Here is a 14,668-nt window from a genome sequence, read left to right on the forward strand (position 1 = left end):
TTGGGGTGATAAGTGTGTTCTGAAATTGGATAGTGGTGATGTTTGCATGACTAGGTGAATATACTAAGTACTGCTGAATTGTACACATTGAAACAGTGAATTTAACAGTATGTGAATTACATCTCAATTTTTAAAAATCTATAAAGACCAGTTTGGTGAGATTATTGTAGAAATAGCTGCCACTGGAAGTTATACCTCCAAAGATACCACAGAAAACTGAGGCAGCAGTGCCCTGCTGTACATCTGAAGGGCCTAAAATCCAGTCTCTAATCAGAAATCAGAGATGCAGAACCGAGACAAGAGCTCAGAGGATGGGTGATGTAATGATGTCCTCGTGAGGCTGAATCAAGAGCCAGCTATATCCCCTTACATTTTGGTGAAGTGTAGGCACAGCCTCAGAGGCTTCGCCCTGCAAGTGACAAGTGATAGGTTGTGTTCTAAAAGACGAGCTGAAGTGCTATTAACGTAGCTGTGAAACCTTGCCCAGAGTTTGCTACTGGAGAGTCCACAGACACAGCTCTGGGAAGAAAAGTGTCAAAGACTCCTACTCAAAACAGAAAAAGACAAAATTCAGTATGGGCATGGTCAGAAGCTGTCTCTTTATACTTGAGGTTCTTTACATTTTTAAAAATTTATTTTAATTGAAGGATAATTGCTTTACAGTATTGGGTTGGTTTCTGCCATACATCAACATGAATCAGCCATAGGTATACATATATCCTTCCCTCTTGAATCTTCCTCCCACCTCCCTCTCCATCCCACCCCTCTAGGTTGTCACAGAGCCCTGGCTTCAGTTCCCTGAGTCATAAAGCAAATTCTTACTGGCTATTTATTGAAATATAGAAAAACAAATATGGCAGTTAGCATACATGAAGTTCTTTGGCTTTTCTTGGGAATTAAAAATGGCATCTCTCAGTTTATATTCCATCTCATTGCCTAGACAAGACACTTAGCATAAATGGAAAAAAATTACTTTCTTTGTCAATGATTCATTCAAATATATAAAATACCTTTTGGAGACAATGTTGTAAACAAACTCGGCTTCAATTAAAAAAAAAAAAAACCCATAAGGCTTAGAAAGCATTCACGGGGATTTCCCTGGTGGTCCAATGGTTAAGATTCCATGGATTTGATCCATATCAGGGAACTAGAGCCCGAAACCTACAAGTAAGAGTGAGCACAGTCAAACAAATTTGAAAAAGAAAAACACACACCACAGGATAGATGTGATATAATATGTGGGCTCTTTCCCATGAAATTTTCTCTCTGGAGAGTGAAAAACCAGGCCATCAGCCCTGGTTTGAGCCCTGTGGGGCATTGCCTCGAAGACAGACCCTGCTACACTCATCCTAGAGCTGGGCAAGACAGCTCTCCCCAGGTCCCCAAGGACACTCACTTGAGACAGCACTGAGGGCACCCCCATCCCATCCTCCCACTTGAACCCAAGACCCAGGACCTTTCTAGGTGGGGCCAGAGCAGAATCGGCGCTGATGCACTGGTTATAGCAAAACCGGAAATGGAAGTTGAGTGTCTATGAGAAAATGCCTTCACTTACTGCCTGACTCATCAGCACAGATGGCCCCACTCTGTTGCTCTGTGAGGTAAACAGGGTAGGATCATATTCTAGAAACACTAACCTCCCCATCCCGACCCCCCCACCGCAACAGCAGACCTACAGTGTCTGTTATCACAGGGGAGGGGGTGACACAGAAAAGCCCAGCCTGACTCAGTGGGGCAGATGGCAAGAACTCAAGATGCTTACGGTGCATTTGGAAGAGTGTATGACGGGCCAGAGCAAAAGGCCCCTTCTTTCCCCAACTGCGTGAAGATTCCACAGGCTGGTGGGAGTTGAGGAAGCAAAGAGACTATAGACCGACATTTGGCAGGAGGGATAAGAAAAGGAAGCAGTGTCTGAAGTGAGAGGGGAGTATGACAAACACCTCAGAGAAGTTCAGAGATGAGAAGGGTAGGAAAGCCCTGGGCCCCATGTTTCCCAGATAGAGGCTAGGAGAACAGGAAAAGTCAGGGTAGACCAGACCACTTGCTGCCTGTCTCAGCAGGTGGGCTTAGGATGGCCCCACAGAGCTTCCTGAAGTCTAAAGGGGTGTGGGACCAGGAGCTAGAGTGTCCTCACACCCCAGCAGGCAGACCCAAAGAAGCTTCATGGTGGGAAGAGAGGGGGCACCTAGCAGGGGCCATGCCCACTGGTGACCAACCAAGGGACAGTCACATGGAAATGGGGATGTTTCAGCAGGTGCTGGCATGGGTGGATGATTGATGGCTGAGGAGCAAAGTCTTACATCCCAAGACTCCCCCATCACTGAACTTAACCCCGATAAAAGGTGGGAGGGGAACCCCAAATTGACTGAGATTAATTTCTACCACCTGGTGAAATGGAGTTCATAAAAGAAGTTACATTCAGTGTTAGAAAAATTATATGTTTCTTACAGGTTAGAGTTTGGGGTCTGAATTGTACCCAGTACATAAGTAACTAACATTTTCTTTATAATTTTGTTATAAACAAACGATGAAAAAGACATTTCAGTAGAATAACACTCCATAAGCAACAGAAACACCACTTGCAGAGTTTGTCAATTACAGATTTTCCTTCGTGTCTTTGAATTCAGAAAGGATGGCGCGGGGTGGGAGTGGGGGATTCTTGCCACGAGTTCAGATCAGATGACCATAGCATTTTCTGAGTGAAAATGATAAAATTTGAGTTCATGGGCTGTTCGTTTCCTTTTTGTTGTCTCAATGGTTCATCCTCAGTGATCCAAATGCAGGCCCTCCCTGGAGACTGAGAACACTGCTCGATGGTGAGAGCTAAGGCTGAGAATGGAGCAGGAACCCTACTCAAACCGGCAGCTGTACGAAACTGCTGCTCTGTGGGGCCCTGCAGGCAGCCCTGAAATGCAGTGCTCAGGGAGCAGGAGGGCAGTGACAAAGTCGGGAGGAACCGCTAGGGCAGCGTCCATGGGGGAAGCACAACTGGGACTCCAGGAGCTGGGGGCTTGACGCCAGGTAATCCAGAAGCGGAGGAATCCAGAGCCCCTGCCTGAACTCCAGAGCCCCTGACTGAGGGCTCCCCACCCCACTGGGGCCAGGTGGGGAGAGCGGCGTGGGTGGCACAGAGCAGGCAGCCCAGGGGAAATCCTAGTGCCTCTGATTCCAAGAGCTCCGGGCTTGACTCAGCTGTTCTCTTTACTTTCATCATTCACGGTAGACCGGGCATTCCTAAGGGCTTCTGGGAGCACAAGCAGGGCAGGGGGCAGTTGGGGAGGGCTAGAGAAGCCTGTGAGGGAAAGAGGAAGACTAAATAAGGAGGGGAGGTTGCCTTTCCGATAGGAGAACCTCAGTCTTGCCATCCTTTGCCAAGCAGGTGGAACCTGTGCCCCCACCCTCTGCACCCCCCTGGCAAATGTGCTGCCAGGAAAGAGTGTGAGATCATGTCCAGTGGACTGCGATGATTACTTAGAGAGACAAGCTCTCTCCTTGCAGTCTTAGTTCTTATTGGGTGTGGAAATTCCATTCAGCCCAGGTTTAGTAACTGGCTCTCTCCCAGTAGAAGCCCAAGCAGGCAGAAATTGAACGGTGAGAGGGCAGGTCAATTTCCCAGGGGCCCCTGAAGTCACATCGCTGCCCTTGCCTTTAGTGTGGCCCCTGTCCACCCCTCTTGTGAGGGCCTCCTTCACCTCAGCTGAGAACGGGACAAAGCAGTGGCCCGCAATGAGTCCTGATACTTGCAGTTTTCATGGGGCTGCTCAGCTCCGAGCTGGGCCCCTCCCCTCCTCAGCGGGCCCCAATCTGAGATGTGGGTTCCCCAGGGAGTCTGAGGGGCTGGGAATGAGGTCAGTAGTACAGAGCAGAGCCTACCTGAACAAGAGCGGAACCCACAAAAGGGGGTGGGGGAGGGGAAGGCCGAGTCCCCGGCTCCCTTCACTGGCTTCCAGGTGTGGAAGGTGGCCCGAGAGTGAGGACTCCGATGTTCTCAGGCCCCAAGGGCGTCGATGCCAGCAGGGCTGAGCACTAGAGCTTGAAGGATGTCGGAGAGGGACACTACACCCAGGAGGTGCTGGGTTTCATCCACAAGCACCAGCCGGTGCACCTGTGGGTCCACAGAGGCTCAGTGAGGGGGCGGCGCCATGTGGCTACAGCAGCTGATGAGGTTGATACCAAGAATCAGGGACAACAATTTGACATAACTGGAAGCGCAAGAGTCTGTCTCCTAGTAAACTAGTGTCTCCCAGTTAGCAGGAGCTCTGCCTGCCCTGGGGTGGTCACCGGCTGGGGCCCTTGGCCCGAGGGCCCCAGGGACAGGACCCGTCGCCGGTCAGTGTGGACACCGAGAGCTTGGCCATGTGATGGGAGGATGGGGCAGGTGCCTGATGGATAGAGCAAGCTGGAGCTGCTCATGAGAAGGCTGGCCCCACGTGTTGGGAGCGTGTCTGAAGGGGTGTGGGGTACCTGCTCCCGGGCAATCCGGTCGATGACTTCCCCCAAGGTCTCGTGGGGCTGGCAGGAAAGGACTCCCTCCAGACACAGCGTCCTCCGCCTCAGTGCTTCTCCCACACTTATATCCAGGTGGTTGTACGTTTGTTGGGCTGCCAGGTGCTGGGCAGGGAGGGAGCAGAGCTCTTCATCAGCCTCAGCCAGACTCCAGCCCCTCAAAGCTCAAGGACCCCCTGGTCATCCCTATCCTCACACCACAGCCTCCCTGTGGCACCCCCAGCGCTTACAATCCATCCCCCCATGCACTTACAATCACATCAAAGCGGGAGTAGAGGCCCACGACCTGTCCTGCAGGAGTTGGAGGGGCAGGGGGAAAGGTGAGAAAAAGACAGGGGAAAGATTCAGGTCAGAACCAGGATGCTGTGCAAGGGCCTAGCGTGGGCTTTCGGAACGAACTCCTCAACATCCTCCCCACCCCTCCAGGTTGCTGGCTTTATAACGAGGCATCAGGCTGCCACCACCCTGAATCCAGGGATAAAACAGTGTCTCAGAGACGGATACCTGACACCATGCCTCCCGATGTGACGAGATATGAGTATGTGGCATCACTTCTGAGATAGTCTAGCCTCAAATATATAGCCTGAATCTGCGTGAGCCTTTAGATCTAATTTTCAATTTATAGGAAACACAGGAACAGAGGACCAATGTAAAGGCCACCTGCAGAAAGCGAGCAGGCAGATCTGTGGAAACGGGACATGCTGCAGAACCCAGGCTTCCCATCATCAACGCCATGAAAATTAAGCAGGGAAGGAACTGTTCTAGAATAAAAGACACTTAAGGGATAAAAGAAGCAAATTCAAAGCATAGACCTTAATTGGATCCTGACTTGAACAAATCAACTGTAAAAAAATAATTATTGGGAAAAACGGGGAAATGAGAGTTAGGATAGGATTTTAGGTAACATTAATACATTATTTGTAATTTTGTCAGGTGATGTAGGAAATATACTTATTTAAGAGATGCAGATGAAGTGTTGAGGTGAAATGACATGATTCTATACTTTACTTTACTTCAGCATAAAAAAAAGAGGAAGAACTGGTTATGGCAATGTGTTAATAGTTAATCCAAGTGGATCCATGAGGTTCATTACACAGTGTTCTCTACCATTTTTATACATTTGAAATTTTTCATAATCAAAAATAAAGTAAAACATTTCTTGATAGCCAACTTCATTATGCTATTTTTAACTTTGAAGCAGTTTACAGCTGATTCTCAGAGCAAGAACCTGATGTCTGGCTTAGAGAGGCTAAATAATTGATCCAAGGCTCAAAGCAGGCAGAGACTTCCAGCCCTGACTCCATCCCGGATCTCGAGCTAATGTCACATAGACCCCGGCTCCCCACAGCCCCACCCCAGCCACAATCCCCATCCTGGGTGCAGGTACCAGCTTCGTTGATCACCGGCAGCGCAGACACGCGCCGGTCCACAAATATGTCCAGCGCGGTGAGGATGGGTGCCGTTTCCAGCACCACGGCCAAGTCTCGGAATGTGCCGATGCCCAGATCTTGGATGGTGCGGTAGAGGAAGGAGGGCCGGGGCAGCAGGGTGCGCTGCTTGGGTTGGAGACAGGTAGGGTTCAGGGTGGAATAGCCCACAGGGGGCTCCCAGCTGCTCCCTCCCAACCCCTAGGGCAGAAGCCTTCTCTGCTCCTCTGGTCGTCCCCTGAAGCTGTGCCCGGGCTCACAAAGATGTGCAGGAACTTGAGAAGCCGTTTGTGTGTGAGGATGTGCAGCACGGCGCCTGAGACTGGGTCCAGGACCGGCAGGCGGTGGATACGGTTCTTGATGAGGGTGTAGACAGCTTCAAACAGGCTGCAGAAGTGGGAGCGATGAGGCTGGGGCTGCCTGGGGAGAGATGCCTTTACCCCAGCCCCGGGGAAGGAGGACAGGGAGCCGAGGCTGCCTTATCTGCAGTCCACCAAGAATGAGCCCATGACTTCAGAACTGAGGAGCTGGCGAGGGGGGTCTGTGCAGGGCAAGGAGGCTCAAGTGATTGTCTGGGGACGCTTACCTGTCACTGGGAGAGATGGAGACCAGAGGCTTAAAGCAGCCTTGAAGGTAGATCTCTGCAGAAAAGCAGAGTCAGGGCAAGGGAGCTGGCCACCCTGTCTCACCCAGCAGCCCCCAGACTATCTCCCCTCGTTTGGGCCCTCTGAGTTCTCTATTACCCTTCCCCTCCCACCTCAAGGAATTGCCCCCTGCCCATCCTCTAACCCGGGTCCTTGGCCCCACACACCCTCTACACAGCCCCTTTGCAGGACCCTTTACCCACTCACCCCTCCACGTCTCAATCTTGTGTTCTTCAATCTCATAGATCTGGACCTAGAACATCAACAGAACTCCCCAAGTCAGACGTGGGCTTCCTGAATTCCTTCCGCCCCAGTCCAGATGGGTGCCCCCAGGACCCTGAGCCCACTCCTCACCAGGGGGGACCGGTAATAGCGATGCAGAACCAAGATGAAGTCTGTGATAGTCAGCATCCCTGTGGGGGGTGGGGGAGGGCAGAGAGAGGAGTGGGGTTTACCCTGGACCCTGTGGCAGGAGGCAGGTGAAGGGCTCAGCCCCTTCTCCATCAGCTGGTCACAGCTGCCCCACAGATGGGGGTCTCCCAGCCAGCCTGTTCCCCCCAAGCCAGGGCCCTGCCCCAGAGCCCAGCCCCAGAATCGCCCCACAAGGTCCCCTTTTCCCCTCCTCACCCACGAAGCTCTGCTTCTTGCTGTCCCATAGAGGTGCGGCCCGGACACCATTGGCCACCAGGGCAAAGAAGGCCTTCTTGATCTGAGCCACAGGGAGAACAGTTGAGGGTGAGTTGCTCACCACCCCTCAGAGTCCCCTATCCTGACCAGGGGCCTCCCAAGGGGCCTTCTCACAGGCCCTCTGCTCCAGGAGCCTGCCTGACACTCGACACAACCCTCGTGGGCACATTTGCTAGAGATAAGGCTGCAGGTGGCCAGGGGCACTAGGTGACCCCTTAACAGGCACACCAGGCTGAAAATGTAGGAGACAAATCCAGTATTTCTACACCAAAGTCCTAAGTGTACAGACGCACACAGGATAATTTGTGCCAATCTAAATACTAGAGGTGTAATTCTCTGATATTTACAAAATATTTTTCTCTAAATATATTTTACATTGACTCATTTTGGCCTCATCTGAGGCGATACTATCCATACGTGCTGGTTGTAGCTTTGTAACACACATCAAAATAAATACAAAGCTACTAAATTAAATATTTTTGCTCATATACCGCTAGAATCAAAATGATATACCTTGTTTCTACCCTACACTACATCCTGCTCTTCAATACACAGCAAGAAGAAAACGCTTTCTATACAATTCGGGGTGTTAAAAATGCTCCCAGTCATCCTGGATTGGCCCAGGAGTCCTCTGAAACTTGTAGGGTAAAGCAGGCATTCCTGTCCCCATTTTAGAGATGAGTGAAGTAAAAAGACCTACCCCAAACCCTATAGATACTGAGTTGTAGAGCTGAGATGACAATTAGGGGGTGCACACAGAGAGCAAAAGCTCCCCTCCCCCGGTCTCCGTGGTGCTAAGGAGTTCTGGAAGGGATGTGTAGCCGGGCGGGGCTGGCAGGGGATCCTGGGGGCTGTGAGTATGCAGGTGGGGCAGAGCGGCGGCCTTACCTGTAGCATGGTGTCGAAGATGACCAGCTTGGAGCTGGTTGCCATGGCATCGTAGCAGGTGTGCTCCTGCATGAAGTGCATGTAGACCTGAGCCCCTGGCTTCCGCAGCTCATCGTCCCAGCCGAGCCTGAGCACCGGCACCTGCGGGGACGGGCACTGGGCCGGCCTCTCTTCCACCAGGCCGAGCTCATCCCCCCACGCTGCTGGGGCTGAGAACTCTATGCCCTGATCCAGATCGTCTGTGCTGGAGCTGGAAGCGGAGGCTGTACAGTCAGCGGGGAGGCTGTCTCGTTCTGTTGTGGGGGTGCCCACCGCGGACAAGGGAGTGGCTTGGGCCAAGGGTGTGGCCTTGGGGAATGTGGCCTCCAGCCCGGTGGACTCAGCAGCTGCCCTGGACTGGGGACCTGTTCAAGGGGAGAGGACAGTAACTCCATCTTCCAAAGCATGTTCCCATCTGTTGTCTCCCTTCATCCTCAGAGCAGTGTGGGAAGCCTGGATGCTGAGGTCCCCATTTTGCGAGTGAGAGAGCTGAGAAAGTCACACCAGAGGGTGGCTATGTCCTGAGCTGGCCTTGCTGGGCCCCTGGATCAGCATTGCAGTTGCCCTCTCTCATGTGGGGAAACTGAGGCAACAGAATGTCATGCGTTGTGTTATGGAGGGATCCAGGGCAAGGCCAGCTTCAGTCTCGGGGACTTCCCACTGCCCCCAGTCCCATTTCCCCAGAACTGGCCGTGGCCTCACCTCCCTCCAGGCCTGGCAGCTCCCTTTCCTCTACATCCTCCTGGCTTTTCCATCTTGAGACCTTGGTCCTCTGTTCCCCAAGGCTTATTTCTGCGCTGGTGGTCATGGCTGGTGATGGCCATGAAGTGCTGTCTCCTTGCTCTAGGAAGCTCATCTCTGGAAGGGGGAATGGGGCCTGTTTGGTTAATGGGGAGTAACATAGTAATACAACTGAAATGTTATTAACAATAATATTCAATATTTGCAAACGTCCAAAGGTCTTTTCCTCCAATGTATTTCTCATTCAAACCTCATAGCAAGCAACTTATAGTATCATCCCTATTTTCCTAACAAGGGACCTGAGATCAGAGAGGTTAAGCAATTTGCTACAGATCACACAGCTAACATGTGATCAAGTCAGGAGGCTCCAAATCTTCAGACTCTAGATCCACCCCCCTCCTTTCTTCTTCTGAAAGAGGAAGGAGGCGAGAGGGCAAAGGAGGAAGAAAAAGCAAGTATGAACAAAGAAGGAAAAGGAGAAGCCAGGCTAGTGGGGTGGGGGAGATTGGGAGCCTAGAGATGTGGGAGGAAAGGAAGTGGAAGAAGAGGCTGGGCCCATGAGGAGGGGCAGCCCCACCTACCTTGATGCTCGGGTCCCCCAAAGCTGCTCCAGGAGGGGGTCTGTGTGGAGAAGAGTGACTGAAGAGGTGGGGAGAACATCCTACACTCAGAACCACAGGAGCTGCCCTTCCCACCACACACACCCCCACAGACACACATAAACACATTCAACCCACCCAGACACTTACATACACTCAGAAACTCGCATATTCAACCCTCCCCAGACACACGCACGAGCACACAGACTCACACCAGGAATGTACACATGCAGACAGCCTCCTGCTCCTATACACAGAGAAAATCGTGGTCAAACACACCCAAATGCACGCACACATGCACATAGCCATGCGGCAGGGTGCTCTCAACCCTGTGGCCTCAGCTGCCCCAGCTCCCAGCCCCCCAGGACCCCAGTACCCCACACAGTGCGTGCTCCAGCTCGGCGGGCTCCATGAGCGAGTGCGCAACACTGTATCTGGGCAGCACTATTCTGGGCCTGGCCCCTGGCACCCTGCCCTCCCGGATCGGGTTCTCTCTGATTGGGTGTCAGGCACTGGGGAGGAAGGGGTCCACCCCGCTGCTGCTCCAGCCCTGAAGCCGGGGGGGCTGCTGGGGAGGTGAGGGGAGGGCCGCACATGGAATCCTGATGCCTGGTTCTGTCTGCCTCCTGGGTGTCCGATGATGGGAGAGAAGGACCCTGCTGTGGGGGGAGGGTGGGCGCTGGGGTGGGAGGAGGGGGTCTCTCAGAGCCCTGGGGTTTCTTCTCTGAGAGCCCTTCTCATCTTTGTCAGGTGCCAAAGGAGGGAAAACAGAGGCAGTTGAGCTGAACTCTCTTCCTTGTACAAACCTGGGTCATTGGTGGTGCTGGAATTAGAAAGGGCAGGTTGCAGCCGGCTGGCAGGTTGGGGCTAAGAGGTTTGTGGGTGGTACTGGGAGAATGGCCAGTGTGTGTCCAGATGTCACCATTCGAGCCCCAGGGGCCCGTTCTTCTCTAGGTGGAGGAGCTGGAACTGGACGGTTCAGGCAGGTGGGGAGTCCTGAGAATCACCTTGACGGCATGTGGTGGGCTTGCACTTGTCTCCAGTGTGACAGACACCTGTTTGTGCCTGTGGAGGTAGGTCCAGGTGTGCAGGAGCCACTGTCCCCTCATGCCACTGTGTGTGTTGTTCCTGCGTCTCCTAGAGCCAACAGGATCCCAGCTGGCTCTGGTGGCTGCCCACCCCCCACCTTCCTTAGCATTCCTGGGGCCTGAGTCAGTGTCCAAATTGGGAATGCTGACCCAGCTGCTCCAGCTCTCCTCTCTGCCCCCCTCCCCTTCCTCTTCTCTTTCCAGACTCTTCCATCCCCGTCTCACCATGGAGTGAATGGATGCTCCATAATGGGTTATTGGATTTCTTGCTGAGTTAGTGAGTGTATTTCCCATCACCCCTCAAAGCCCCTGTACTGCCTACGGGGATGGTGGAGGAGAACAAAGCCAGGAAGAGGCCGGCCTGCCATGTGTGTCTTGGTCAGTACTGGGGCTGGGTGCAGTTCCCCTTCTGCAGGGCCCCTGAGGCTTGTTCCTGTCTGGTCCCAGATGATGGAATAGCAAAGGCACAGCCAATGGGACATTTCAAATGGGGGAAAGGTCACGTAGACCATCCCTGGAGATAGATAGTGCCTAGGTCCTGTAAAGCCCCCGTCCCCTTATTCTCTGGACACCTTCACAGCCAAGCCACATATAGAACATGTGCAGCTCACACCACTGCCTTCTCCCGCAATACCTCATTCTCCCCTTTACCTCAGACATATTTCACCTGCAAGACCAGAAGCAGGGGCTCCTCTTCCAATAAAGTCTCCCTTGATTGCATCACCCTCATTGTGGTTGTTCAGTCGCTCAGTCGCTCAGTCACTTAGTCGTGTCCTACTCTTTGCGACTCCATGGACTGCAGCACACCTGGCTTCCCTGTCCTTCACCATCTCCAGGAGTGGTAGTTTGCTCAATCACCCTCATTGCACTGATGCTATAGCCATGCCCTGTGTGCACATCTCAGTGTACACTGGGCTGGCACTCACATAAGTATTCACGTGTGAATGTCTTTTATCTCTTAGTAAACACTGGGTACCTTGATGACCATACTATGTTGGTTGGATGTGAGGGAAAATCTGTTTTGGGGTCAGATTGACCTTGTTAAAATTCTTGTTCTGCCATTTGACCTTGGAAAGCATTGCTTGTTCTCTCTGAGCGTGTTTCCGCGAATGTAAAATGAGGATAAAAACATTCTGTGCCAGACACTGCCAGTTGCCTCCTAATAACTCTTTCTCTCTTCTTGCTTTTGTAATAGAATCACTTGAATTTTAACTGGAATGGCTCCCTATAACAAAGACCTAAATTCCCAGCTCTTGCAGTTAAATCTGGCCTTGAGACTTAATTTGACCAATGTGAGTGGTAGTGATGGGAGCAACTTCTGGATCTGGACTTAAAAGAACGAGCACGAGTTCCTTTCCTCCTCTGATGGCTGGAATGCTAATGTGACGGCAGGAGCTAGAGCAGCTATCTCACAGCCAAGATGGAAAATGCTTGTTCAAGGTTTCAGAGTCACCCTTCCAGGTTTAGACTGTCTGGAGACTACAACACTAGAGAAGTAAACTCCTTTGTTTAAATCATCCTTAAATTGACTGTTTGTTATAGCAACCAAACATGTATCCTAACTAATGCAAAATCTGATATCTGGAAGTGACACTGCTTTAAAAGTCTAAAATAAGTGGCATTGGTTTGGAAATTGGACTTCAGGTAGCAAAGAAAACTATTGCATGCTGGTAAGCTGGTGACCATTGTTATGTTACAGCAACACATATGATCTGTCATCTATGATGCCTTGAAAGGTCATCATATGCTAACAGAGCCTGTAGCTCATGGAAACTGGTATGTATTGGCTTCTGCTGGCTGCTACAGGCAAGGTCTTATAAGAGAAATGCACTCAGGCAGTGAGTTGTAAGTGGTGGCTTGAAAGAGGCAACCTTAGCAAGGGTTACAAACCTTTCTTGAGTGCACCCAATTCTGTAGATAATGGAAACCAGTCCCATGGGCAAAACAGGAAAGTTCCCTGGTGGCTCAGACAGTAAAGAATCTGCCTGCAATGCAGGAGACCCAGGTTCACTCTCTGGGTTGGGAACCCCATCCCCTGGAGAAGGGAATGGCAAACTCACTCCAGTATTCTTACCTGGAGAATTCCATGGACAGAGGAGCCTGGTGGGCTACAGTCCACGGGGTTACAAAGAGTCGGACATGACTGAGTGACTAACACTTTACAACCGAGCATATTTTTTTGACAACCTCAAGGTAGCCACCAGCAGTTCAAGAGAGAATGGGAAGAATGCCAAGTCCAGAATAATCAAGCAGGAAAATGAGAACTTTGGCTCTGGTTACACAAATATGAAGTCAATCAGAAGCCTTGGGAGATTTTAAGGGTGTAACATTGGCAGAGAAACTATAAGCCTGGTCAGCAAAGACTGGTTTGCTCCTCCACCCACCCAGTTGTCCCTAGCCCTCAAAATCTGCACCAGCAGAAAGAGTGCTGTGTAAGGTCCGCAAGGACGGCCACGTTCACCAGCAGCCTAGGGGATGTCGCGTGAGAAATAACTTCCAAGAGGCAATGGCAGAAGCCACTGGGAGAGTAGAAAGCTTCACTCCCGGAGAGCAGGACCAGCAGTGGCTGGATGAGCCGCCCTGGAACCGACTCCTCTGTGGGGAAGCCATGCTGCAATTCCTGTCCAGCTGGATTTAGTTATCACTAAAGATCAGGTGACTGCTGGCTGTTTGCCATTCTCCGTGTTCTGGAGTTTATTGTTCCTCCTCTACTGTTACCCTGGGGAGGGGGAGGGCCAGATTACCTGCCTTTTGGTTCACAGGGCTCTAGACTCTGAGGATCCCATCCATACCCAGGGCCCTCACATATTCTGAGTTCTGAGCTGGAGCTGAGTCTAGATGGAACTCTGCCTTGCCTCTCTTCATTGTTATTATTGTTCAGCCTCCCAGTCATGTCCAATTCTTTGCAACTCCATGGACTGCAGCACACCAGGCCTCCCTGTCCCTCACCATCTTCCGGAGTTTGCCCAAGTTCATGCTCATTGCATTGGTAATGGCCTCGACTCTGGTGGCTCGGATGGTAAAGAATCTGGCTCTCTTCAGAAGGTGCTAAATGCAAGGTAGGGTGAGGGGTGGCCCAGTATGGGCTCTGGCAAAGCAATAGTTATTTTCCCCTTCTTCTTCCTCTACTGCTAATTCCCCACAATTTTAATGAAGTGCAGGATTATATTTCCCAGCTTTTTTGCAGATAGCATGGCCATGTGACTAAGTTTGACCAATGGGATCCACACAGCAACGTTATCTGCAACCTCTAAGGATGCCCTCAGGAGGAAGGAGCAGATTTTCCTCCTCCTACTGACTGGAATTATGATATGATGGTGGGAGCTGGATTGGTCATTTCAACTCGTCGGTGGGAGGTTGAAAATAATAGAATTGAGATTGAAAATAATAGAATCTCATCCACTCCCCATCTCTGAACTGTTATGTTATAAAAAGAAATAAACATCTATCTTGTTTAAGACACTAATCAATAGAAACTTTGCTACAGCAGCCAAGCCTCTGTATGACTAATGTATTTACATGGCAGGATCAGGGTAGGGTGAGAAATTACAAGTGTATATAATGATGCTTCATATGTATGCAGTGCTAAAGATCTGCCAGACACTGCAAAACACGTTGTGGGCAGTATCCCAGGCAGTCCCTCACAACCCTATGTGGTGAATGCTTCACTGCTATGATTCTACAGATCACACGATCAAGGCACAAGGGATTAAGTAACTTGATCAAAATCTCAGAGCTAGAGAGATGAAAGTAAAAGTTGCTCAGTCATGTCCGACTCATTGAGACTCCATGAACTATACAGTCTATGAAATTCTCCAGGCCAGAATACTGGAGTGGGTAGCACTTCCCTTCTCCAGGAGATCTTCCCAAACCAGGGGTGGTCTCCCACATTCCAGGTAGATTCTTTGCCAGCTGAGGGAAGCCCAAGACTTTGCCCAGGGTCAAACCCAGTGTTTCTGAACTAGCACCACACTCTCAGCCACTAAGCGTAATATAAACGAAGCACAGGCCTGGCATGTAATATATGCTCAGTAAGTGGTTACTATAAT

General features: G+C 51.1%; 1 protein-coding gene and 1 long non-coding RNA gene across 10 annotated transcripts; one reads left to right on the forward strand and one right to left on the reverse strand.

Annotated features, from left to right (window-relative positions):
- Nucleotides 1–597: 597 nt before the first annotated feature.
- PRKAG3 (protein kinase AMP-activated non-catalytic subunit gamma 3) lies at nt 598–10,421 on the reverse strand. Of its 8 annotated transcripts, none has more exons than XM_025000863.2 (14): nt 10,338–10,421; nt 9,514–9,553; nt 8,894–9,049; nt 8,153–8,556; nt 7,205–7,286; nt 6,932–6,990; nt 6,785–6,830; nt 6,520–6,574; nt 6,194–6,320; nt 5,894–6,062; nt 4,760–4,797; nt 4,465–4,611; nt 3,874–4,105; nt 598–3,292 (listed from the first exon to the last, which is right to left on the reverse strand). In XM_025000863.2, the coding sequence occupies exons 1-13, from the start codon at nt 10,344–10,346 to the stop codon at nt 3,989–3,991; spliced, it is 1,449 nt and encodes a 482-aa protein (XP_024856631.1). In that variant the 5' UTR covers nt 10,347–10,421; the 3' UTR covers nt 598–3,292; nt 3,874–3,988.
- LOC101906064 (uncharacterized) lies at nt 9,048–14,095 on the forward strand. 2 transcript variants are annotated; one of them, XR_003031360.2, is made up of 3 exons: nt 9,048–9,387; nt 10,486–10,604; nt 10,824–14,095. It is a non-coding gene; the product is annotated as an uncharacterized lncRNA (long non-coding RNA). The 2 variants fall into 2 exon arrangements; XR_009492038.1 differs by lacking the exon at nt 9,048–9,387 and having other exon boundaries at nt 10,520–10,604; nt 10,824–10,997; nt 11,815–14,095.
- Nucleotides 14,096–14,668: the final 573 nt, after the last annotated feature.

Source organism: Bos taurus, chromosome 2 (assembly GCF_002263795.3).
Source record: "Bos taurus isolate L1 Dominette 01449 registration number 42190680 breed Hereford chromosome 2, ARS-UCD2.0, whole genome shotgun sequence".
Taxonomy (NCBI): domain Eukaryota; kingdom Metazoa; phylum Chordata; class Mammalia; order Artiodactyla; family Bovidae; genus Bos; species Bos taurus.